Here is a 26,906-nt window from a genome sequence, read left to right on the forward strand (position 1 = left end):
GCCGAACCCGAAGAGGAACCGAGAGGACGTGGACTGGATGGCCTGTGAAGAGAAGATGATGATCTAAGCGGTTTCCTCTCCCTCGCAGCTTCACGGGCGCGTTCTTGAAACCGGAGGTCGATACGGGTGGCCAATGAAATAAGATCCTCTAAGGTGGTTGGGTATCTCGCCCAGCTAGTTCGTCCTTAATTTTACTAGAGAGGCCATGCCAGAAGGACCCAACAAAAGCCTCATTGTTCCACCCCAACTCAGAGGCCAAGGTACGGAAACAGATGGTGTATTGTCTGACCGTAAGAGTACCCTGAGTGAGGCAGAAAAGGGACTCGGTTGCGGAAGCCAGCTGTCCGGGCTCATCAAAAACTTTTCGGAAAGTGTCCGTGAACGCCTGGACACTGGAGACTATGGGATCGTCCCGCTCCCACAGGGGGTTCACCCAGGAAAGAGCCTCTCCCTCCAAGTGGGACATGATAAAGGCTACCTTAGCCCAATCAGTAGGGTACTGATGGGGCAGGAGTTCGAAATGCAGCCGCACTGATTCAAAAAACCCCTGCATAACTTTGGGTCTCCGCCATACCGAGGCAGTTTCCCAAGCCTAGGGGATGAAGCAGAGACAGAATCAGGATTTCGGGGCGGGTCTCGTGAGGAGGCCGACTGTAGGGAAAGCAGGCGATCGTCGACCGAAGCCATATAAGAGAGAATATGGGCCTGGGTGTCACGTTGTGGAACCAGCTCTTGCTGGAGGCTGGCCAACTGGGAGGCATAACCCGAGTCGGCGGCCTGCAAGGCCGACAAACGGGAGTCCATAGTCTTCATAAAAGACATTATACGGGTCTGGTTCTCCCGTAGGAACACTAACTCTTTCTGGGCGGCGGCCCCGGCGGGGTCCATGGCCTGGCTATTCTGTTACGCCGAGGGTGACGAGGGCAAGAGTGGACCCACTGGACCGTGACGCCGAACCCTCCCCGTGCGAGCGCGCCAGGTGGGACCAACCCCTATACAGGGACTGTTAGGGAGCAGGCACAGGGCGTTCAAGTGCCATGGCAGCCAGGACCAGGGGTCGGCTCAAGAAGATGGCCAGTCGATGTAGAGCAACGGGGATCCTGGAGAGGAGTCCGGGATAACCAGAGGCCGGAGAGAAGAGTTAGTAGGGTGCAGGATGGTGGAGGGAGACGGGAGGCCTGAAGGAGACAGGGCTGAGCAGGAGCTGAAAGGCAAAGACAAAGAGGGTTAGCAGGAGCCAGAGACGGGAAAACGGGAACCAGGGGTAGCAAGCGGGAGCAAGCAAGGCTAGCGGTAGCGAGCAGGGCCTGGACACAAAGAGCGTTAAACTCAATAGTCAGGCGCCTCCACTGAGGGAGGGCGGCCTGAAATACCTGGTGGCTGCCTCTGATAGGTCAGAGGGGGCTTCCGGGTCAGGGCACGTCAGAGGGTACAGGAGCTGCAGGGATGAGCGGCCTCCGACGCATGCGCAGAGGCACAGTGCGCGCGGCCGACGGCAGAGGTGGAGGAGCACACCGGGAAGCTGCCTGCCGGAAAGCAGGCGGACAGGAGGCGCACGCCGGAGCAGACAGCGGGACGGACCCAGGGCGAACGGGGGTGCGAGGAGAGCCCCCCCCAGAAGAACCCGGACCAGTGACGGTGAGTATCGGACCGGGGGCGGGACCAGCAGTGGGGCCAGGGGCAGCGCTGACATAGCTCTCCTCTTTTTCCATTAGGTCTAAGGCATCACATGATTAAAAACTGACTAGCTGAATCCGTCTAAGCTCTTTGTGGAAATAAGAAGTCAGATTTTCCTGCATAACTCATGAGTCACTTGTAAAAGTCCCTGGCAGGTAGGAGGAGGCAGCACCAGGGTCAGGAGTTGAAGAGATGAATGATTTCTACAGGGAAAAGATGCTTCCTGTTTCCACATAGAGCAGAGAAAAGAGAAGAATTAGCTGGGCAGAAAGGCAAAATGAGCAATTGTAAGTATACAGTGCTATATGATGATTGCAATATATTAAGAGAATAAAAACTTTGATGGGAGTACCTCTTTAAGTATATTTTATATTTATGTGCTGCCTTCTTTTTTTTAAGTTTGCCACTGTGGTCAGAACTTTGGGTTTCTAGATGTTTTCGCCTGATTAATCATATCTAAAATTTGTTTCATATGTACTCGAATCACACAAACTCAACCCTCTCCCTCGCCCCAAAGTGAAAAGTGTTCTTTTTTTATAAAAAGTTGCAAAAAAGTTCCAGACAAAAATAAAGACCATTTTTTACTTTCATGAACTACATGCACCATTGTGAATGTCAACAAATACTGCAAGACAAAAAAAAAGAAACGCAAATTTAAAAAATGCAAATGATGAATTCAGGCCTTTGTGCATAAAGTGAAGAAGAAAAAACTGTGCCTGATAACAGCAAGCAATATAGGACCCACCAATATGGACTGATGAAGAGCCATATAAGTAAAGGGAACACTACCTAATGTAAGCGAAGGGGTGAAACATGCATTGTTGCAATAAAAAAATATATATTTTATAAAAAATATCAGCATATTGTAAAAAGAATATACTAAAGACATACGTATGTTCGATGAGATATAGAATGCATTGTAAGTGAAATGAGCATGCAACATAAAGCAATGTAGAAATTAATAGCACTATATCAGCGAATTAACCCCTTTCTGACTCAGATGTACTATCCCGTCCACGGTTCCCAGGCCCGTATGATCGGGGACGGGATAGTACGTCTAAGCAATCAGCAGCGCTCCCGGAGGGGCACCGCTGATTGCTGCCCGGTGTCAGCTGGTTATCACAGCTGACACCCGGCACTATGTGTCAGGGGCAAATAGGAAAAACAGCCAACAGCACACTTTTTTGGGAACCGTGAACAGGTTGGAGTAGAATCCCTGAAATTTCTCGTTCTGTGGTACGGAAACAATGACTCTGTTGTGCTGGGGCAATTCGATGGCCTTGAGTAAAGCCCTTGCCCAGGCAACTACCTTGGGAGGACGGGAAAGAAAAAACCGTCTTGGAGGGTACTTGACAAATTCTACCTTGTACCCCGAGGACACCAGCTCTCTTACCCATGTGTCGTGTGTGACAGAGAGCAAGGTGTGGCGAAACCATAGCAGGCGACCGCCGACCTTGCTGGTGTCGCCCTGAAATTGCCTCGAGTCATTTGGCTGAAGATCTCTGGGACCTGGGTTCCCTCGATCTGGGTTGGTGGGTACGCATTCTCCCCAACGGGTTGGCTCTATATAAAACTTGCCGATCCCTGTCCTGGCTGGGACGACCTGAAGCGGTGGGATTAGTCGCTGCAGCCCACCCGGGGTTGCGAAAGGACTGAAACCGTGTCTGAGGTTGGTGACGAAAGAGTTGTTTGACCCTTTGCTGAGGGAGAAAACTGCTCTTTCCCCCCGTGGAGTCAGAGATGAGCTGATCTAACTTCTCTCCGAATAGGCGCCCGCTCTGATAAGGCAAGGAAGTCAGGGATTTTTTGGAGGTCGAGTCTGCCCGCCATGTCCTCAACCATAAAGCCTTCCTAATGGAGATCGCATTTGCAGCAGCGAGAGTTGGCCACATCCAAAGATGCGTTGATCAAATAGTATCCGGCAAAAGTGATTTGATTTGCGACCTCTGATACCTCTGCTGGTAGGTCCTACCTTGCAAGGCTCTGTTCAATGATTCTGACTAAGCAATCATGGCCTTTGCTACCCAAGTTGCCGCGAATGAGGGGGGAGAGTGCTGAACCTGATGCCTCAAACACTGAGCGAGCCAGGCTCTCTATGAGGCGGTCAGTGGGATCCTTGATAAAGGAACCACTAGGTATGGATAATAGGGTCTTAGAGGCCAAGCACAACACGGGTGGATCTACCGTTGGGGACTCTGCCCATTTTTTATGGAGATCAGGGGCGAACAGGTACCTCGCCTCGAGCGCCTTCTGGCCTGAGAAACGCTTGTCTGGCCGTTCCCTGTGTTGTTGCACTATGTTCTCAAACTCAGGGTGAGAGCTAAATACTCTATGAGGCCGCTTTACTCGCTTAAATGACACCTTGTGACCTGAGGACAAGGTGGAATCCTTTTCAATCCCAAGAGTCTGGTTGACGGCCTCAATGAGGCTGTCAACTGTTTCCTGGTACCCTGGAGTAACCAAATCAAGCGGCTCGTCCGAGTCGTAAATCTGAGCTTTGCTCGATATTGACTACTGGTGAAGGCGAGCTGTGTGGGTTCGTTTCTCCCGTGTCTGCCTAGAGTGAGAGCGGCCCCTGCAAACCGGAGGCTCCTGTGAGGTGTGAGGTGGAGGACCCCTCTAAGACAGTCAAGCCGCTATCCCTGCCCCTATCTGGGGATCGAAAGGACTCGATTGCTCTCGTAAGCGATGCCATGGACTGTGACAGAGACAGGGCCCATTCCGGTGGGGCTAGATACACTGGGCTCGGTCGCAGGGGAGGGCTCCTGGGCATGTTCGGAATCGCAAGCTTCACAAATCTGGTTACTATGCACATGTGGGAAGTCGGACTGACAGGAGGTGCATGCAACATACAGGAACGTGTGTGTCTTAGCTTTTCTGGACATGGTGGCCCTGCTAGGTGATATGCCTGGGGGGGGGCAAAAGCCACTTAACCTCTGGTAAACACAGAGGGTGGCCTTCCTCCTTCAGGGGTAGCACTTACCCCAGTCCTGTGTCCCCAATCCTGGATCCCCTTAGGCATCCAGCCTGCCGAACAGCTGCTCCTTTTTCAAAAAAGTGCGCCTCGGCGTGTGGGTGGGCCCTCGGAAGAGGAGACCGCCGGTGATGTCATGGGGTGGAGTTTCAATCCGCGGTCTAGCGCCGGCTGAAGCCGGGGACTAAATTTACAGCGTCCGCCCAAGGCCCCGGGGGCAGGTCCACCGGAAGTATACGCGTCACCGAGAGCGGGACTTCCGCCCGCGGCCTAGCTCCGACAGAAGCCGGGGACTAAATTTTCGGCGTGCACCCGGACCCGGGACCGCCAGAAACAGGGACCTGAGCAGGAAGTTGCGCTGCCGTTGCCACAGCTGTGTGGCTCACCCCGTACCACGCTGGAGCCCGGGGATGTGGCCGAAATAAACCGAGGCCACCAGCAATGCCGACCCCGGGGGCTTACAGGAGCCCTCCCAGCCCACCTCCTTCCGCGCCTCACCCCTGGAGCTCTGGTTGATCCTCAGGTTAGGCGGGGGGGGAGGGGGATGCAAAAAAGTTAAGGACGGTGCAAGCACCCCAACTCCATCTTCCCTATAGGGGATGAGGAGAGGGACCGTCCGTCACCTTCCATCACTGCTGTCTGGCATTGGTGATGCAGTGGGGGCTGCACAGACTATTCGTAAGCCTCTGTACAGCCTAGTTTTTCAATACCTTAGGGTGGTCAGGGCTTAGTCCGGCATCATGTCCCACGTTGCGGGAGAGGATATCTGGAGGCGAAACTCGCACGTGCTCGCCCGTTGATGGTTTGGGGAGATTGGACCCTTTCAATAGGGTCCGTCGCCCCTGTCTAATCTTCATGGAAAAAATGAAGAGTCTGGAAAAAAAAAAGACCAGATGTGTGCCTCCAACGGACACTAAGCAAGAACTGTTTTTGCTTGCAACCGAGGCGAGGGTGTATACTGCGGAGGAAGAGCTAACCTTTTTTTCATTCACTTAGTGTCAGCCTCCAGGCGGCAGTAGCATACACCCACAGTCCTGTGTCCCCCAATGAGGCGAAGGAGAAATAAAAGGTTAATGACTTGCCATATGACACACTTCAATGGGCCTCAACTGGAACTGTTGAGTGAAGGGTGTGCAGCTGCAGTACAGGACACAGCCCTATGGAAAAGAGAGGCGCTGTTTCTGGATGAAAACAGTCATTATTTCTATCATATCGGCAGCAGCAGAAGTCACAGCTAACACTCTACTGCAATAGGCAAGAATCAGGCATAACTCCAGTCCCGGCCACTTAACCTCCTCCAATTCTGCGGTCAATAGCGACAATGGCATCTAAGCGATTAGACAGGATTCTACTAGGATGCCGGTCAGTGAGTCAATAATAGGTGTAATAAAAGAAGCAATACTGTGTCTTATACCAGGGATCCATAAAGTTCTTTTCAAGGGGTTTACAATAAAAGTCTAAAAAAGTTATATAATGTTATAAAAATAACAAAATACTATTTAAATTAAAAAACAAAATTATGATAAAACGCACAAAAACTCCATAGGTATTTTAAAAAAAGTGTACTTATTTTGTACGCAGTAGGACTGACATGCTGGATGAAGTTGCAGGGGTAATCCGGCACGTCACCTAGAGATGCAGAAGCGAGCAGAGCTTTAATGTCACATGGCTAATGCAAAAAAGCTGCTGCTATTAAAATGCGCTAGCCCGAAAAATTGGCGTAAAAAAAAAAATTGCCAAAATTGGGGTCAATTTTTCAGGATTGTTGGGGCCCCCACAATTATGTGATTCGTTAGACATAAGTCGTGTGTTATACCTTTCATTGACATTGGCCGAGCCCAGAACCAGCAGACCACCAGGCAAACCTCGCGTCTAAAGACTGAGCTAAGCGAATAAGTAGGCGTCCACCATCCGTATCCGAGCCTGGAGAGAGACGGGACAGGACGGGGTGTAACCGAAAGGAGGAACGTGATAATAAGACGATTATTAATTGTTCTACCCATTACCTGAACGTTCTGCAGTGCCAGATTCTTCGGGCTGCTCCCGCCGTGGACGCGGAACTGAGGAGCTTTGCCGGTCACCATCGTGAATACCCCGATCACGGCTTTAACAGCAGCATCAATGTTCGGGGTCAGGTGGTAACTGAAGATACAAAAGCATCGAACATAATCAGAAAGGCTGGCAAGTTATAGGGCTGATGGCGAAAACTGCGCCCCAAATCTGCCAACATACCTGGCAGCATTACATGACTTGTGATTAGTGTTAACCTCATAGAAAATGAGAATAGAGGGGCCACGACACTGATAGAGCACTGCGCCCCCTGCAGCGTGGCCCCATTTAGCGGAAACACCCAGTGCGCAGGGAAAACTGAAGGACAGGTCCCATTTATTTTCAGCATCAAGTGGGGTCATAAAGGGATATCCTAGAATACAATCCCCCTTTAATGTGGTTTCGGAAAGCCCAAAAGTACCTGCCTATTTGTTGGGACAACATCCCGGCCCACTCCCGTGTCTCACGTGAAGAGTTCTCGGTGGCCATGTAGCAGGTGGTGAGGAGGCGACTGCACAAATCCTGGGGTGTCCGGGGATTATACGCGGCGTCACCGACCACCTGACGGACATCGGACAGAACGTCGTCATCTTTCGAAAAATATCAGAAATGGGTAAAAGATTAAAGAAAAACCATTGAATGTAATAAAATATCCCACGTGTGACTTACTGCCGGCAGCCACGGCCTGACAGACGAGACGGCACATGGAGAACATAATGCAGGCCACTGCCGAGCTGTCCACCCCACCGCTGAGAGGAAGCAGGAAGCCCCCCTGAAAGGCAAGAGAAGTCACAGGGTGGGCTACAAATGCATTACATGGAATAAAGGGAGGTCACATCTCAGCCACACACTCATCCAGACTGTTGCTATAGGGGGGCTCCAGACTGCTGTTACAAGGGGGCTCCGGACTGCCATTGTAGGGAGACCCCAGTCAGCTGCTAAAGGGGGGCTCCGGACTGCCCTTATAGGGGGGCTCCGGACTGCTGTTACAAGGGGGCTCCGGACTGCTGTTACAAGGTGGCCCCGGACTGCCGTTATAGGGGGGCTCCGGACTGCCATTGTAGGGAGACCCCAGACAGCTGCTAAAGGGGGGCTCCGGACTGCCGTTATAGGGGGGCTCCGGACTGCCGTTATAGGGGGGCTCCGGACTGCCGTTACAAGGGGGCTCCGGACTGCTGTTACAAGGTGGCCCCGGACTGCCGTTATAGGGGGGCTCCGGACTGCCATTGTAGGGAGACCCCAGTCAGCTGCTAAAGGGGGGCTCCGGACTGCCGTTATAGGGGGGCTCCGGACTGCCGTTATAGGGGGGCTCCGGACTGCTGTTACAAGGGGGCTCCGGACTGCTGTTACAAGGTGGCCCCGGACTGCCGTTACAAGGTGGCCCCGGACTGCCATTGTAGGGAGACCCCAGACAGCTGCTAAAGGGGGGCTCCGGACTGCCGTTATAGGGGGGCTCCGGACTGCCGTTATAGGGGGGATCCGGACTGCCGCTATAGGGAGACCCCAGACATCTGCTAAAGGGGGGCTCCGGACTGCCGTTATAGGGGGGCTCCGGACTGCCGTTATAGGGGGCTCCGGACTGCTGTTATAGGGGGGCTCCGGACTGCCATTGTAAAGAGACCCCAGACAGCTGCTAAAGGGGGGCTCCGGACTGCCGTTATAGGGGGGCTCCGGACTGCCGTTATAGGGGGGCTCCGGACTGCCGTTATAAGGGGGCTCCGGACTGCCGTTATAAGGGGGCTCCGGACTGCTGTTATAGGGGGGCTCCGGACTGCTGTTATAGGGGGGCTCCGGACTGCCATTGTAGGGAGACCCCAGACAGCTGCTAAAGGGGGGCTCCGGACTGCCGTTATAGGGGGGCTCCGGACTGCCGTTATAGGGGGGCTCCAGACTGCCGTTATAAGGGGGCTCCGGACTGCTGTTATAAGGGGGCTCCGGACTGCCTTTGTAGGGAGACCCCAGACAGCTGCTAAAGTGGGGCTCCGGACTGCCGTTATAGGGGGGCTCCAGACTGCCGTTATAAGGGGGGCTCCGGACTGCCGTTATAGGGGGGCTCCGGACTGCCGTTATAGGGGGGCTCCAGACTGCCGTTATAGGGGGGCTCCAGACTGCCGTTATAGGGGGGCTCCGGATTGCCGATATAGTGGGGCTCCGGACTGCCGTTATAGGGGGGCTCCGGACTGCCGTTATAAGGGGGGCTCCAGACTGCCGTTATAGGGGGGCTCCGGACTGCTGTTATAGGGGGGCTCCGGACTGCCATTGTAGGGAGACCCCAGACAGCTGCTAAAGGGGGGCTCCGGACTGCCGTTATAGGGGGGCTCCGGACTGCCGTTATAGGGGGGCTCCAGACTGCCGTTATAAGGGGGCTCCAGACTGCCGTTATAAGGGGTCTCCGGACTGCCATTGTAGGGAGACCCCAGACAGCTGCTAAAGGGGGGCTCCGGACTGCCGTTATAGGGGGGCTCCGGACTGCCGTTATAAGGGGGCTCCGGACTGCCGTTATAAGGGGGCTCCGGACTGCCGTTATAGGGGGGCTCCGGACTGCCATTGTAGGGAGACCCCAGACAGCTGCTAAAGGGGGGCTCCGGACTGCCGTTATAGGGGGGCTCCGGACTGCCGTTATAAGGGGGCTCCGGACTGCCGTTATAGGGGGGCTCCAGACTGCCGTTATAGGGGGGCTCCGGACTGCTGTTATAAGGGGGCTCCGGACTGCCATTGTAGGGAGACACCAGACAGCTGCTAAAGGGGGGCTCCGGACTGCCGTTATAGGGGGGCTCCGGACTGCCGTTATAGGGGGGCTCCGGATTGCCGATATAGTGGGGCTCCGGACTGCCGTTATAGGGGGGCTCCGGACTGCCGTTATAGGGGGGCTCCGGACTGCCGTTATAGGGGGGCTCCAGACTGCCGTTATAGGGGGGCTCCGGACTGCTGTTATAAGGGGGCTCCGGACTGCCATTGTAGGGAGACCCCAGACAGCTGCTAAAGGGGGGCTCCGGACTGCCGTTATAGGGGGGCTCCGGACTGCCGTTATAGGGGGGCTCCGGACTGCCGATATAGTGGGGCTCCGGACTGCCGTTATAGGGGGGCTCCGGACTGCCGTTATAGGGGGGCTCCGGACTGCCGTTATAGGGGGGCTCCGGACTGCCGTTATAGTGAGACCCCGGACTGCTGCTAATGGGGGGCTCCGGACTGCACCTCCAAATATACTCTACCTGTTTACTGCGTCGTAAATAATCCCAGAGCCAGCACGCAGGTCCAAGGCTGAAATCACAACCACAATTGTAAATGAATAAAAATTGCAAAATGTCACCTCTCCTCCAATGGTTGAATTCCTGATACCTTATTTCTTCCGCGGGGGTGTGGTACTTCCACTGGATTGGCTCAGAAGTGAGGGTACATACATCATCAAAGGAGGACAGCGAGAAGTCCACATGCATTATGTGAAAAGGGGGCACTCTGCTCGCCTGCACAAAATGACAAAGAATGACTTATTTGGTTCAGAAACAGCGCCACTTTTGTCTGTAGGTTGTGTCTGGTACTGCAGCTCATGCTTATTCAAGTGAATGGGGGGATCAACTAAAATACGGAGTAAATTATAGAGCATGTGAAATCTGCCCGTATCACAGTAAAAATATATATTATTATATTGAGATATTAACATTTAACTCCTAGTCTTCAAGACAATAGGTGACGTTTTGATTAATATTAGATTTGAGGCAAACTGAGAAGTCTCTTACAGAAATGCAGCGAGATGACGTGTGAGCCCTGTAACTGCGGACGTCTTCCAAGTCTAACGTGGCCGTGAGAACTTCCTGTGGGATCAAGGACAAAAGCGATCAAAACGGTTCACATTTTGCATCCAAAGCCAAAAGTAAAATCACAGGTGGAGGAACCGCTGCAGATTTCCTGAGCTATACCGCACTGAAGCTCAGGGGCAGGGAGTCGGCCCACCAACCCATTCCTGGGAGTCAGACCCCCACTAGGTCAATTTTAATACCTTATCCTAAATTAAATGTTCAAGGGGTTTTCCGCTCTTATTTTAACATCTGGCTCATATTCACCTTAACGATCCCCGATGCTCCTCTCCTAATGCCCAGATCACCCAGCAATTTATGAAGTTCTTCCAGGTTCAGAATCCGTATGTGACCGCTGCAGCCAATCAGGAGCCTCAGCAGTGACGTGCAGTTAGTGATTGGCTGCAGAAGTCGCATGCCCATCCTGGACAGGAGACGAGCCACAGAGACCGCAGGGGACCTGTGCAGCATTGGAAGGAGGTTGGAAGTGATCAGTTTCACATTAGCATTTTTTTGCGCAGCGCATCGTGCGCAATAAAAACACATCATGCGTTTTTGCATGCGTTTGTGTTTTTTATGCGCATTCGTTCTCTAGGGGTTAAAACCAGTGTCTACACAATTTTATGCCAAAAACGCATGCGCATTAAAACGTAGACGAACGTGTCCATGCGCACGCCTGACGAACGTGTCCATGCGCACGCCAGACGAACGTGTCCATGCGCACGCCTGCGCTCCCATAGACTGTAATGCGTTATTTTGTCGCATTCCGTGCCCAAGCGTGCGCATGCATTTTTTATGCCTTTCGGCGGACCCAAAAATGCAACAGGTTGCGTCTGGCGCGCCTAGGCGCACACGACGAAAAAACGCATGCGCAAGAAAACACATACGGATGCGTGCAAACGCAAGACCATGTGCCCCCCATGTTAAACATAGGAGCGCATGCGACCGATAGCGCACGATGCGCTGCGCTAAAAAACGCTAATGTGAAACCAGCCTAAGGCGAGTGTGAGATTTTTTTTTTTATATATATATTTTAAGAGTCTGCTGCATGTTTTTTTTTAATAATTGGAAAACCCCTTTAAACTCCTGGAAAAAAAAAAATAGTTTTCACTTGCGTGAAAATGACATCAAGGTTCGTATGAATGATTTGTTTGTGGTCTATGTCGTATATAAGTCACACTTGTCCACTTTGAACACACCTTTTTCGTTAGAGGTGTCCCCCTGCAATCAACTGTAGTCTGATCATCCTTTCCAATGCAGCGCCCCCAGAGGGGAAATGAGGCATTACATACTTCCAATAATGCACGGACATGTTGAGTCCTCCAGAACAAGAGTCTCTTTGTAGGTGCTCTGGCTAATAGATGAGGGTGTCAAAAAAGAGCCCACCTTCCATTCATTAAAAAAGTAGGTTATAGGTTTATGGTCTCTTTAAAAGGTGTCTCCTACCAAAAAATAACCCCAACTGGTCCCGATGCCGAGTCAACTGTTCAGCGCTCCTATAAAGGCCTCCGGTATTACAACACCGACTCAGCCGCTCTACCGCCTGCCCTCCTGGTTGTGTCTCTCAAATTAGAGTCACCCTAAAAATCTCCTTATAAGAATACCCCATATTAATATTCTTTATCTTACCACATTTTCAAGAGAAAACTGTGAGCCTTGAGCTACGATGTCTCCATTGATCGAGATCATCGAGCAGCCATCATAGTAGAGTCGGTCGCTGTCGCAGCCCCGTAGATTGGAGAGAAGGTAAAAGCCGCCATTCTGTAACACAAAGTAATGAGATCATGCCCCATAGGAGGTCAGTGCTACCAGCATTGCACAGGCGTGAGGAATAATGCAACTAATTATCCTTCAGGAAATGCCACCGGGCGACTTGTGCCTTCATGTGGGAGAGCTCCGACCTCCACAGATCGGTACATACAGAGCAGCTCATCGGGGTGGTGCCCACCTTTGTAGTTGTGGACTTGACCAGATCTACTCTAAGGTAAGCTTTCCTCAACTCATGGTGACTCCCTGAGCCATTAGTGAATATCTCCACACTGTCCAGACCCATGTCAATGTGAGGACTGCGGAAAAAAGAAAGATGGACGAGTCTCATTGCTATATGATTACGAAGACCAGGGTCCATACACCATGATGGCTGAGGGCAGCCGTGGGGCCCTTGACGGGAGGGGCCAGCCATGACGTGTCCTATCCCCAATTGGGCAAGGCTTCTTCTCCAGAAGAACGGCATTATCAGTGGATGCAGAACTGAACCAAGGGTCATGGCAAGGATGTGAATGGGGGAAAAATATGTCCGAACCTTGCACCATAATGACAAGCCCCTCTGTAACCTGTTCATCACTAGGTGATTTTTTTTCTGCCTTTTGGTGTGTTTTTTCACTCCCCTTCTATCAAGAGCTATAATTTTTTTCTTCTTGGACTTATTTTTTGGCAGGACAAGTTGTGGTTTTGAATGACACCATATAATGTATCGGGAAAAAAAATTCCAAGTGTGGAAAAATGGCGAAAAAAAATGCCATATTCTGTTGTATTGTATGGTAAAAATTACCTGGAGACAGGATTCTCCAGGTCTGTACAATTACAGCAATATTTCTGTAGTGTAACGTGTATATTTCCTTTGTTATTTTAGTGACTACAAAATAATTCAGAAATTGATTAAAAAAAAAAAGAAAGAAAAATAATTGGGGTTTTCGGAGTAAATTTTGCAGTTTTTCTATTTACGGGCCTGTTTTTTTTATTATGAGCTGATTTTTTTGTCGGTACCCTTTTGGGGTACATACAATGTTTATTCACATTTTTTTAAAAGATAATGTCCCCATAAAAAAGGCCAATTCTGGCGTTTGGATTTTTTATTTCTCTCTTCATGGCGTTTATTGTAGGAGCTTAATTAATTATTTTTGTCCTAAAAAAATGAAATTTTGCAGATGCAGCAATACCAAATATAACATATTCCTGGGTCTCTCGTGTCGTGTTATGAGGGGGAGCTGATGGGCGAAATGGTGCCAAAATGACGTCATCTGTACTATGCGTCTTAAGCGTCGCTGTCAAAGATTGATGCCGGGATTTAAATGGTTCAACAGCAGTGACCAGAGCTAGCCCAGGCTGCCTATGCTAATAACAGGTGATGGCTGTATAACACAGCCAGCATCTGCCACGTATGGATCGGCCTCAGCTACTGAATCCGCCTCCATATTCCTGCGCCTGACGTAGGATGTACACAGACGTTTGCAAAGGGTTAAACTCTGATATGGGGGCACTTTCTTATTTGTGTGCCAGTTACTTCTTAGATGCCCACAGCTCTTCACAGATCTCAGACCCCAGGCAAGTGTCCCTGGTTGCCAAGACTGCATCACCAAATGGTACCGTGTCCTACAAGATAATGACAGCCGATTACCTTCATATCATCTGCTACCTATCACTACTAACAGATGTCAAAATGTTTTCTTTTCTTGCACAGGGCCTTTTACGAATACTAAATTGCCCATGAAGCCAAATCACCGGCTACATCTCCGAAAGAGCCGAAGACCCTTATGAAAAACCAGTCAGCTCCGGCAGCTGAAAACCCCAAATTTTGGATATGAAAGAATTCAAAATTTTGGCAAAATGTGTAAGGAACCCATTTAGTTACAAATCGATTTTCTCATCTGTAGCCAAGAAAAGCTATGTAATAAAGGTAGCCAAAAGGAAATAGAAGTCAGACCTGTCCTGTGATCTTCTGGATAGTTCTCGGAAGAAAGTGATCCTCAATTTCTCTAAAAGGCAAGAAACGGGTGTGAGTAAGTTGTAGGTCACATGCAGTCGAGCTCGTATCAGTCAAATTACTAGAAAAGGCTTTTTACAGGGGCATCCACACCCTATAACAAGATCTTATCTCTAGGACATGCCTATGTGGGGCCCCTGAGGCTCAGTCGCTACAGAGGTACTGCACCTCCTCCTGAGGTGTGGTGCCCCACCATACAGGTAAGTTGGAGGCTCCTGACCACGCTCCAACACCTGCATCCCACACAACACGGTAGTTCAGCAAAGCCACATTGCGGCTTCCTGCTTGGAGTGTAGCAGAGCACCTTTGGTGGCTCCCTGCTTGGAACACGAAATGTGCTGGGAGGCGGGTGGAGTTAGAATACATAAAAGAGCGGGAAGGTTTAAGATTTGAGGTCAGTCGTTCAGTCAGTCAGAGAGAGTCACTCGGTGAGGAGTGAGGAAAGAAGATCCCTGAGAGAGGGATGGAGGAAGGAGGTACTGCAGCAGATCTCAGTGACCTGGGTCTGCTGGCACGGGAAAGGAAAGAAGGAGAAAGACATTGAACTGAAACCTGATCTTCCATAAGAAGGAGAGACTAGTATGGAACGTAGGAGTTAAAGGGAACAGAGGACGTGGGTTAGAGGAAGAACCCTGCCTAGAAGTTCTAAGCGCAAGGCCGGGGCCTGGTCCCTGAGATTGTATGGATACTAATGGTCCTACAGCAGACACCGGTGGAGTAGTGGGCTGTAAATGCACTACTCCCATCTAAGACTTGGGGGCACAACAGCAACCTTGATAGTGAGCCGGGACTCAGGAGTAAGGAGTCCCCGAAGCAGGCTACAGCTGTCTGCCGTACAAGTAGAGTTCTTGGGAACATCTGTCAGGAGGCACTCCAGTGTAACTCAGTACTGGGAGTACTTCACACCTAAAGGCGCTATAAGAGGAGACGTTCAGAAAGGCACATGTTGGCGGAGTGTGGAAGGGAGCATTCCATCTGGCCTGGAGGTTGATTGAGTCCCTGACCCGGAGGACACAGCACGGAGGCAGGCACCTGTGTGTACTACAGACTGAGTAAAGCTTTGGAACTACAAGCCTGGTGTCCTCCATTGATTCTTGCGCCAACGCACCCAGCTCCGCTACATCTGGGTACCAGCTTCTACACCGCTCGTGCCTCTCCTCTACCCCTACATCTACACTGCCCTGGGGCTCCAGCTCCACCTGTGGGGAGATTCACCATCTTGGCTGCAACACACCACCAGTCCCAGAGGATCTGCACGCAGCGTCGGCTCAACATCTCACTTGCTGAACACCAAAGGTGGCGTCACGAACTATTCCATTAATTACATTCCACCATTCAAACTTCCCCTATTAATTGGGCGCCCAGGGCCACCGCTGCTGTGACACATCCCGCGACACCGGCCCGGTACCGAGTACCCCACAGCCCTGGGAGGGCGACCCAAACTTGGCATCACGAACAGGATGACGAGACCCGATGCTATCGGGTTCTGTGTGCCTAAGACTTAAAGTTTTTGAAGATGTGCCGAAGACCCAATTTAATAGACTGTAAAATGAACATTAAAAATGGCCGCTGGCGCGGTGAAGAAGGGCGTGACAACATGGGAGGTCCTAAGAAAAGACCGCAAACTATCCTGTGCCTCCCCTGCCTGAATTACTATGCAACGGCAACATAGCCCACCCCCCGAGGGGTTCATATACTGGCTTGGTATGGAGGAGCTGGAAGAAGACGCCGCCCCAAGAAGGAGGAGCAGAAGCCAGTGGCGGGAAAAGAGCAGAGACAGGAAGAAGAACACCAGAACGCCATGATGGAAAGGGAAAAGGAGTCAGAAGAACAGGGAGAGGGGAAGCCACTCGCCCCCAGGCCACCCCTGCGGAGGCTACGACCGCTGATACATCCCATGCAGCGCCCACCACCAACTCACAACCGATAATGACATTGGATGAGCCCCGTCCAGAGGAGATATATGAGGGTTCCGGAGCAGAATGGAGGGCCGGGACCGCGTCCCCGTCTGGACCGGGCGCGGTTGCACAGGCCTCCATCGACGGCCCCGGCAGAAACTGGCCTTGCCCCTGCCCGAATCCAGCTGCGATCCACCCCATCGGCAACTCCTGGAGTTGCGGCTGCCGCCGTCCACTACCAGGTACCGGAACCGCAGCTGGGAGCGCCAGGTATGATTACCGCTCCATGTCTGACCCTAGTTTTAGGACCGGAACCCATGAATAGGAATGGCCCCATTGACCTCCGCCGGCGACCCCCGACTGCAGTGCCGCTGGCTGAGGTTCCGATGGACACGGGTACTCCCTGTTGCCCAGCCTGGTTCCAGCACGCCAGCTGTTTCCGGGGAGTGTCAAGGTCACTATGCCAACAATCCGTTGTCCTGTCGTCTTGCGGCCGGGTTAGCCGACTCTCGCCAGAGCCTTTGGCCTAGGTGCCTCCATCTCGGTATCCGAAGTCCAGCAAGGTCAGCTGGTCCTTGGTAGTGGTTTCTAGCACAGGTACCTCCTGCATAGTAACCGGGGTCCAGCACCATCAGCTGTTCCTCAGTAGTGCCATTGACTATTGTTCCTTCTGCTGCCCATAGGGGTTCCAGTACTGTCAGCTGGATCTCGCCAGTTTCTCATCCTTCTTGTACCTTCTGCTACATTTCCAAGATCAAGCTTTTTGAAATTGTCTTTGGTAATCCTTATTGACTAAAAATCATCATAGAAGAAATCAAAATTATAAGCAGAAGAAGACTAAGCAGTAAACGGGGGTGAGTCCGTTCCTCCTCGTGGTGCCCCTGGAAAATGCCTGCTGCTGCAGGCCAAACTGAACGCAGACAAATCCTGTTGAAAATCTTTTGTGACAGGAAGAACGTAAGGTGTAATCTTATAACTTTTATAGATAAGTACTACAGTACTCCATGTCTGACCCTAGTTTTAGGACCGGAACCCATGAATAGGAATGGCCCCATTGACCTCCGCCGGCGACCCCCGACTGCAGTGCCGCTGGCTGAGGTTCCGATGGACACGGGTACTCCCTGTTGCCCAGCCTGGTTCCAGCACGCCAGCTGTTTCCGGGGAGTGTCAAGGTCACTATGCCAACAATCCGTTGTCCTGTCGTCTTGCGGCCGGGTTAGCCGACTCTACGGTGCCTGCAGTTTAGGTGACTCCTATGTGGGCTGCGGGAACTGGCACTGAAGGCTGGATCCGTAGTGCCAATGGGACATGGCCCCCTGTAGGACTGTGGGTTTCGGTAACTGCGGCCGGCTTGCTGTCTGGCTACTTTGCTTTGGATGGGTACCTTCTGCTACCCACCCGGGTTCCAGCACTGTCAGCTGGTTCTCGCCAGAGCCTTTGGCCTAGGTGCCTCCATCTCGGTATCCAAGGTCCAGCACCGTCAGCTGGTCCTTGGTAGTGCTTTTTAGCACAGGTACCTCCTGCCTAGTAACCGTGGTCCAGCACCGTCAGCTGTTCCTCGGTAGAGCCATTGGCTCTTGTAGCTTTTGCTACCCATCTGGGTTCCAGCACCGTCAGCTGGTTCTCGGCAGTGTCTTTGTCACGGGTACTCCCTGTTGCCCAGCCTGGTTCCAGCACGCCAGCTGTCAAGGTCACTATGCCAACAATCCGCTGTCCTATCGTCTTGCAGCCGGGTTAGCCGACTCTACGGTGCCTGCAGTTTAGGTGACTCCTATGTGGGCTGCGGGAACTGGCACTGAAGGCTGGATCCGTAGTGCCAATGGGACATGGACCCCTGTAGGACTGTGGGTTTCGGTAACTGCGGCCGGCTTGCGGCCTGGCTACTTTGCTTTGGATGGGTACCTTCTGCTACCCACCCGGGTTCCAGCACTGTCAGCTGGTTCTCGCCAGAGCCTTTGGCCTAGGTTCCTCCATCTCGGTATCCGAGGTCCAGCACCGTCAGCTGGTCCTTGGTAGTGCTTTTTAGCACAGGTACCTCCTGCCTAGTAACTGTGGTCCAGCACCGTCAGCTGTTCCTCGGTAGTGCCATTGGCTCTTGTAGCTTTTGCTACTCATCTGGGTTCCAGCAACGTCAGCTGGTTCTCGGCAGTGTCTTTGGCACGGGTACTCCCTGTTGCCCAGCCTGGTTCCAGCACGCCAGCTATTTCTGGGGAGTGTCAAGGTCACTATGCCAACAATCCGTTGTCCTGTCGTCTTGCGGCCGGGTTAGCCGACTCTCGCCAGAGCCTTTGGCCTAGGTGCCTCCATCTCGGTATCCGAAGTCCAGCAAGGTCAGCTGGTCCTTGGTAGTGGTTTCTAGCACAGGTACCTCCTGCATAGTAACCGGGGTCCAGCACCGTCAGCTGTTCCTCAGTAGTGCCATTGACTATTGTTCCTTCTGCTGCCAATAGGGGTTCCAGTACTGTCAGCTGGTTCTCGCCAGTTTCTCATCATTCTTGTACCTTCTGCTACATTTCCAAGATCAAGCTTTTTGAAATTGTCTTTGGTAATCCTTATTGACTAAAAATCATCATAGAAGAAATCAAAATTATAAGCAGAAGAAGACTAAGCAGTAAATGGGGGTGAGTCCGTTCCTCCTCGTGGTGCCCCTGGAAAATGCCTGCTGCTGCAGGCCAAACTGAACGCAGACAAATCCTGTTGAAAATCTTTTGTGACAGGCAGAACGTAAGGTGTAATCTTATAACTTTTATAGATAAGTACTACAGGAATGCCTGTCACCATAAGAAAATGAAGAAAAAGAAGAATAGGAAGAAGATGAAGAAATAGCATATGAAAATTAATAATAGCTGAATAAGAAGAATATGAAGAATGGAAAAAAAAAATTAATGGGGAGAAGATGAAGAAGAAGAAGATGAATAAGGTGAAGAAACAGTTGATGAAAAAAATGCTACTGCTGCGGATCATGAAGGAGAAAGTGTGGGAGAAGTACAAAAGAAGGTGAAGGGCATGGAAGTTGTGAAACATACATACTGTATCTGACAAAATATAAAAAGGTTAGGCTGGTTTCACATTAGCGCTTTTTAAGCGCAGGCACGGCCGGGGGTAGCTCCGCCCCCGAGCCGGCTCTCTGCCCGGCGTGCCCGCCCCTTGCTTGTAGCGCCGCCTCCTAGCGCACAGCGGCGCCTGCGATCGGCGCACCCTATCTTTAGCATAGGGTGCGCAGATCGTGCGCAGGCCGTGCGCTAGTTGCACTTTGACCTGCGCTACGCACTTTTGACGGTGCGCCGTGCGCGCCAAAATCCGAAAAGTTTTATTTTGGCGCGCACGGCGCACCGTCAAAAGTGCGCAGCGCAGGTCAAAGCGCAACTAGCGCACGGCCTGTGCACGATCTGCGCACCCTATGCTAAAGATAGGGTGCGCCAATCGCAGGCGCCGCTGTGCGCTAGGAGGCGGCGCTACAAGCAAGGGGCGGGCACGCCGGGCAGAGAGCCGGCTCGGGGGCGGAGCTACCCCCGGCCGTGCGTGCGCTTAAAAAGCGCTAATGTGAAACCAGCCTTAACATAGTCAATATCTTTTTAACTCCGAACGTCTTGAAAAAAAAAATTGGAATTAATGCTATGCCATGTGATTTGAATAAACCACTATGCCGTTAATGTCTCCTCCACCTCCCACAATACATTCTACATGATTCTTATTTGTTTTCAATTATGTAGAATTAGCCAACAAGGAAATAAAGGGCTTTTTTAAATTCCGATACCGGAAGTCCCATTGACTTGAATGGGACTTCCGGTATCGGAATCGGCGATACCCGATATTTTTTTCGTATCGGGCGATACCATCCGATACGATATTTTTGGGTATCGAACGGTATCGCTCAACACTAGTAGTGAGCACTTTGAACCCCCAAGTGCTTCACAAAAGTTTATAACATAGAGCAGTGAAAATAGAAAATCATTTTTTTTCCTCAAAAATGATTTTTTAGCACGCTATTTTTTATTTTCACAAGGTTAACAGGAGAAATTGGACCACAAAAGTTGTTGTCCAGATTGTCCTGAGTACGCTGGTACCCCATATGTGGGGGGGCACTGTTTGGGCACACGTCGGGGCTTGGAAGGGTGGGAGCACCGTTTGACTTTTTGAACGCAAAATTGTCTGGAATCAATGGTTGCACCATATCGCGTTTGGAGACCCCCTGATGTGCCTAAACAGTGGAAACCCCTCAATTCTAACTCCAACCCTAACCCCAACACACCCCTAACCACAACCCTAACCCCAACACATCCCTAACCCTAATCCCAACCCTAACCATAACCCTAACCCCAACACACACTTAACCCCAACACTAACCATAACACTAACCACAAGCCTATCCCTAATTCTAATCCTAACCCTAATTCTAACCCTAATTCCAACCGTAACCCTAATTCCAACCCTAACCCTAATTCCAACCCTAACCCTCTTTCCAACCCTAACCCTCTTTCCAACCCTAACCCTCTTTCCAACCCTAACCCTAACCCTCTTTCCAACCCTAACCTTAACCCTCACCCTCTTTCCAACCCTAACCCTAACCCTATTGGAAAAATAAAAATGAAAATATTTTCTTTATTTTATTAGTTATGCCTACCTATGGGGGTGATAATCGGGGGGGTTCATTTACTTTTTATTTCATTTTGATCATTGTGAGAGTGATCAAAATGAAATAATGGAATCTGCAGCCAGCAGATTCGGGCGGGCGCACTGCGCATGCGCCCGCCATTTTTAAAAATAGCGGCACCCATGAACCGGACCCGCCGGACACCGGGAGCGACAGCGGGACATAGAAGGTGCCAGGGGCGGTGAGAGTGGGTGAGGGGGTTATCGGAAGCTGGCGGGGAGCGGAGGGAATGGGAGGGGGGGAGATGATGACAGCGGCGGCAGATCGCCGCTGTCATTCAGTGGCGGGGGGGCGATTGCCGGTGGGGGGGCAAATCGGTGTCTCCAGCCATGTCTGATGCTACTGTAGCATTAACCATGTCTGGATTGTAATATTTCATAAATTTTCATTGATGAAATATTACTATCGCTCTGATTGGCTGTTTCACTTTTAACAGCCAATCAGAGCGATCGTAGCCACGTGGGGGGTGAAGTGACGCCCCCTGTGGTGAATTACAAAGCCCCCTGTATTTGCAGGTCATGTGACCTTTCATTGACCCCGGTCACCCGACCCGCAGGGGGGCTTTGAATTCATGACACAGGGTATGCGTCATAGGTCGGATTGGCACCGGCTTTCATGACGCATACGCTGTGTCACAGGTCAGAAACGGGTTAATGACATGATAGAGTATATGATAATACAGACCAAGTGAGCATGCCACAAATCCAACACGCGTTTCGCTTCCGCTGTGACAGGACGTGTGGTGGAGGGGTATCGGCTGGCTAATAAAGTGCGAATACAGCTGCTGCAAATGGGTCATCAGGGAAAACGTCACCTTATTGAGCGCTGCCGCGTGCGCATGGGCATGACATCTGCTGCCGGCCGGCAGCAAGAAGCGCATCAATGAAGTGCAACAATATCACGGTTCATGATGTGGGACCAGCTAGCCAGTCAGGACAGCGCACAACAATCATGGCCGCCATCTGTAACATTGGAAAAAGAGTTGGTGAAGATACTTTGTGATAATATGGCTGCTGATGACTATGAACAAAGGGGAATAGTGATATTTAATGGGAAGGGGAATTGGGAGAAAGATATTGTGGAAAAAGGAAAATGTGACTGTAAGTGATAATGATAGTGAAAAAACCTAGTAAAAAGGTAGAAAGGAGAAAAATTTCTATGTGAATATGAACCGTATGTGCAAATGAATAAAAATGCAATTAAAGTGGAAAAAACAAAATAATGAAAAGAAAAAGTGTGTAAAGAATGTTGAAAAAAGTCAATGACTGAATGTGAGAATGATTATTCTCCCAAATGGGAACACATTTCTGTTGTATAAAAGTACATAAAATATAATAAATGTGAGTATGTGAAAAAAAGTGTTCATTGCTTTTTGAGTTATTTATTTTTCTTCTTTCCTTTTCTTTCTTTTGTATATTCTTATTATATACATTGGGAACGTTTAGTGGATGAGCCCCAATTGTGACATCACTCATGTGTAGCCCCGCCCCATGATGTCACTCATGTGTAGCCCCGCCCACCATGATGTCACTATTGGGTTCCAGCTGTGATGTCACGGAATGCTTGGCTCTAACCAGCGATGTTGCAGTCAGACCCTTTGTCTGGAGAAGCTGATTGTGCCGCACACAGTAAGCGATATTCCTCCAGGCTCCAATGCTGCTTAGACTACTTCTAGCTCTCAGCGTGCTATTAGCACCCGCGGAAGGTGCTCCCATCTTTATCCGCAACCCTCGATCACTACAGCAGATCAGGATTAACGAAGGTAAGTGCATTACCAGCTATACTCTGACTACGGGGTTAACCCCTTCCCTTCTGCAGCCAATTTTCGTTTTTGGGCTTTTTTTCTCCTCTCCTTCTTCCAAGAGCCATAACTTTCTTCCCTCCATATGGCCGTATGAGGACTTGTTTATCTTTTAGCTGAACGAGTTGTAGTTGTGAATTACATTCTTCATTTTACCATGTAATGTGAAATTGGGGAAAGAGGCCGTTTGGCTTCCAGGGTCCAGTCTAATAACACATAGAGGAGACGCCGAGCATTAATCCTGTCCTCTCCGGGCTGGAGGCACCGACTACTACATGTAGCAGAAGGCGCCCACAAGAGACCGGCGATCAGCAGCTCGGAAATCAGATCTGTCCCTCACATGGAACATTTCACCTCCGGCCCCAGACACTATTAGGATCCATGATTAGGGCCCGGTGTATGAGCGTCAGGCTCCGGGTCATTATGGGTTCTGTCACTTCTCTTCTGTGACTGGAGAGTTAGATGACGTCACATCATACATGGAATGGAGGATTCTTCATGTGTTACTTGTAATTACAGGTGTCGTCTCCCATCATGTGTCTGTTCCCTATTCCAGAAATATAAAGGAACAGATCTCTGTATGTTCCATTATATGTTGATATGACATAATAATAATCCACCATTTTCCACACTAAATCCCCCTCTGTTAATAGTCATACTTGGCTCCTCAGGCCGCCCGGTCCAGGGATTTGGTTTCCACTTCTGAACACATTCCAGCTCTGGTTACCTGATCACTTATGTTCTTTCTCTTTTTAGAGAATGTCACCGTGCCTCCAGAACCATCTGAGGATGCTGTCTATAGGATGGTTATACCTGCCGCCATTCTCTTCGCCCTCGCAGTATTCATGCGTCCCATTGCTATCATCTGTGGGTAAGTATAGTAAGTCATGATTTATGGGCTACACAGGAGTCTGTAGAGGAAATGTCACATCTTCAGGTTACTCCAGTAATGGGAATACTTTAGTGTAGGCCTCTTGTGGCTCACACACGTCACCCTGGAGCTGTGCCCTGCGGGTAACTGATGGGCATATATTAGACTTTGTAGGGGTTCACGCTCCCAGAGAGGCATTAGGTACCATTCACATAGTCAATGCTGTTTGGGTCAAACCGGTGCAGTTTTATTGCTTTCACAAAATTCCAAGGGATTCCAAACCAAAAACATCCTCTTCTAGGCACAAAGGTGTCACAGCAAATAATTCATTTAGCAGAGCCCATATGTCAGTGCGAGCTCACCTGAACAGATTACAGTCCTTTCTCCAGAAGCAAACTTCATACATAGAAGAGGCACGATCCCACCAGTCTTGGTATCCCCTTCAGTACGAGTTCCAGCAGCCTCCAGTGCCAAACAGAAGTGTTCAACTCCTAGGCCCGGTTCATACTATACAGGCTGCAGCTGACGACCTGTTCTCTGCCGCTCCTGCACACAGACTGCTCAGCTTTCCTAGCTGACCCATGCTGTCTCCATTCACAGAGAGATCCCGGCACATCTTCCTCTCAGCTATAGCTCAAATGTTGGCTGAACACTCACTAGCTCCAGTACACTCGACTCTGCTTCATCTAGCAGACACAAATAGTGAACAGAGGTCCTGGCTGTAGTAAAAAAAAAAGCTAAGTGGGTGCATCTAATCAAATCCTGCAAAGCTCGGACTTAACCCTGTCCTACCTGGCTCTGCTACAACTTGTATATACTTTATTAAAATAACTTGTTGATTGTCCTAGACACCAAAATGACTGACTGGTGATCTCTCTACAGATAGGACTAGATCACAGGTCTCATTCTTACATTCTGCAGAATACAGACATGTTTTACTTTGTAATTTACATTGTGGTTTTTATTTTTTCATTTTTATAGTTGTCTGAAAAAGAAGAAACCAATGAAAGATGTTGAAAGACAAAATTGTGCCAACGACTTTAGAGAGAACAACACCAATCTAAATGGTAACTACAGCCGGATGAATCTGCAAAACTGAATCAGAGGGAGAGAGGGCCAAAAAATTACAACAACTTACACTAAAAAAGTCCCTCCTACTATATATAACATTTATATTCAAAATTATCATAAAAGGGGGGACTTATAGATATAATAGAGTCACAGGAGGGAAGTGGACCTGGCCCTAAAGCAGCCTAAAAAAATGCCCCTACCTTTCTGCGGAGGTTCACACCCTAATATTGCGATATGGCGCCCCCGCTCCTTGTCGGCTCTCCCTCCCAGACCCTATTATGCACCAGAAAAGTGTGATGAGGGGACAGTAATAATGAAAACAGTAACAATGTCATTTTCAGTCACAAAAAAAGAGGCCATTAATAAGATGGTTTTTGAGAATCAGCACAAAAAATTTGCATTTGGTGACGGTTACAAAAGAGGAGCAAGTTATCTCCAATAGATAAAAAAAACTAAAGGGTCATAATCCCAAAAGATGGTGTTAGAATCCTTACTGTTATAGCGATATATAGAGGAATACGGCTATTACTAGATAGTTTACATTTTCATGTAATATCCTGAGGATTGGGACTATAAAGGGGACAGCGCAATGCAGGATCTAAGCGCAATATTCAAAAGAGCACAAAGAAAAGGGCAAAGCTGCTGCGCTCCCCAGATTTAGGATGAAGGAACAGCGTGTTGGCCCTGGAGGAATCCCAACCAAAGTCCTGGTGACTCGGTCTGCTGCTCGGCTTCTGGCCCATGAGGTGATCCTCAATCGTCCGCAGGTGAAAGTAAAAAAGATGCAGAAAACCAGTCTGGTGTCGGTGCTCCCGAAAATTATATCACGTGTTAAAATGGCTTATTAAAAAAGTTTTTGTTCTACTTATACCAAGTATAATTTACCTGATGAAGGCTTTTGCTCTTTTCAAGCCGAAACGCATTGTTTTTATACTTGGTATATGTAGAGTACAAAAACTTTCAAAAACCCATTTTAGCAGATGATATAACTTTCGGGAGCGCCGGCACCAGACTGGCTTTCTGCATCTTTTTTAGATAGTTTAAATGTCAGTGGTAAATCTGGTACAAGCATCAAATAGACCACCTCAATCAGGTCAGATGGTGCCGATACCTCCTATATATTCAGCCAGCAAAATACACTGTAACCAAAGGAGATTCCAGGACACAAAACAGGCAGAACACAGGATTTAGTGGATGTAGTATACTCCCACCTCCAATCCAAATATTAAGCCGGGAGTCACATGCACCATCACTTAGGATGTAATAGGAGTAAATCCGCTCCTCAGACACCGAACCATTATTAGTAAGTCTCCAGTGTGGAGGTTTGTACTCACTCGGCTGCGGTGGAGGTCGGCATAGGAAGCGGTATGGCTGAAATGTCCGGGCAGGTTTATTTAAACTGCATAAACCGCTGAGGATAGCAAAGCAAAAGAACTGCCTATTCTGGCATAAAGTGACAGCATAAAGTAAAAAGTCCACACATCATGTAGCGGGTCCGCCCGCTCAGGAGAGTGTCCGGTTATTGAGGCTTTAGTAAGCCCAACAAACAGGAGATCCACACATCTCCTGCTCCAGACACTGAATGAGACACTCGGCCTCCATTTTTTCTGCAAAACCACACCCCGGGGATGAGGATATGTGAGCGGTCATTCCCACCCATCTCTTATGACTGCTCCTAAATCCCGGCCCTGTAATAGCCTAAGAACTCTGGCAGCACTATATGTGCTGGAGCATGCTTCCGAGATCACATCACTGCGACTACGAACCGCAATGAGATATATCTCCCCTCAAGGACCCGTCCGGCGGCCATTTAACACCAGATGCAAACACAAAGAGAGACAAAGGGATAATATTCCCTAAACCTCAGATTAATGATCACTGGTTTTATGCACATGAGTAATCAAAACACAGTGGTGCATATATAGCATAATATAATATCATCTGTCTACATATAAAGAAGCATTATACCTGATGTTTTTTCAGAACATGATAAACTGTAGCTTCCAACGTGTTTCCCCCTCTATTTCTAAGGTTTCATCAGGGTAAAGGTTTCAAATTAGTGACCAAAACGATCAGAACATAGCTTTCCTCCACTGGATTCCACTGGAAATCAGTGTCACTTCATAGTCCAATAGACAGGCCCCGTGCTGAAGGACAGGTTTTTATCACAATTTTAGGTAAAAGTTTTGTATATACTAGGAGGTTCTTTTTTAGTTTAAGTTGTAGCTTAGCAAATCTGACATTACAGAAGCTCTCCAGCTGCAGATGTATTGTCTAATCCCTTCTAGAGATATCAGTAGTTTAGTGTACAGGTGATGAAATACTATTTGCAATCTACTCTGTTTTCCAGCGTC

General features: G+C 49.8%; 1 protein-coding gene across 1 annotated transcript; it reads right to left on the reverse strand.

Moving 5' to 3' along the window:
- Nucleotides 1-1,062: 1,062 nt before the first annotated feature.
- On the reverse strand, nt 1,063-25,475 carry LOC141091687 (glutamine-dependent NAD(+) synthetase-like). Its single transcript, XM_073577384.1, is given in 13 exon segments — nt 1,063-1,204; nt 6,468-6,574; nt 6,658-6,793; nt 7,122-7,290; nt 7,370-7,472; nt 9,913-9,961; nt 10,040-10,164; nt 10,438-10,512; nt 12,124-12,255; nt 12,443-12,560; nt 13,778-13,866; nt 14,198-14,249; nt 25,438-25,475. Coding segments are annotated over 13 exon segments (1,335 nt in total).
- Nucleotides 25,476-26,906: the final 1,431 nt, after the last annotated feature.

This window comes from Dendrobates tinctorius, unplaced genomic scaffold (assembly GCF_039654945.1).
Source record: "Dendrobates tinctorius isolate UK_male_01 unplaced genomic scaffold, ASM3965494v1 ptg000055l, whole genome shotgun sequence".
Classification (NCBI taxonomy): Eukaryota; Metazoa; Chordata; class Amphibia; order Anura; family Dendrobatidae; genus Dendrobates; species Dendrobates tinctorius.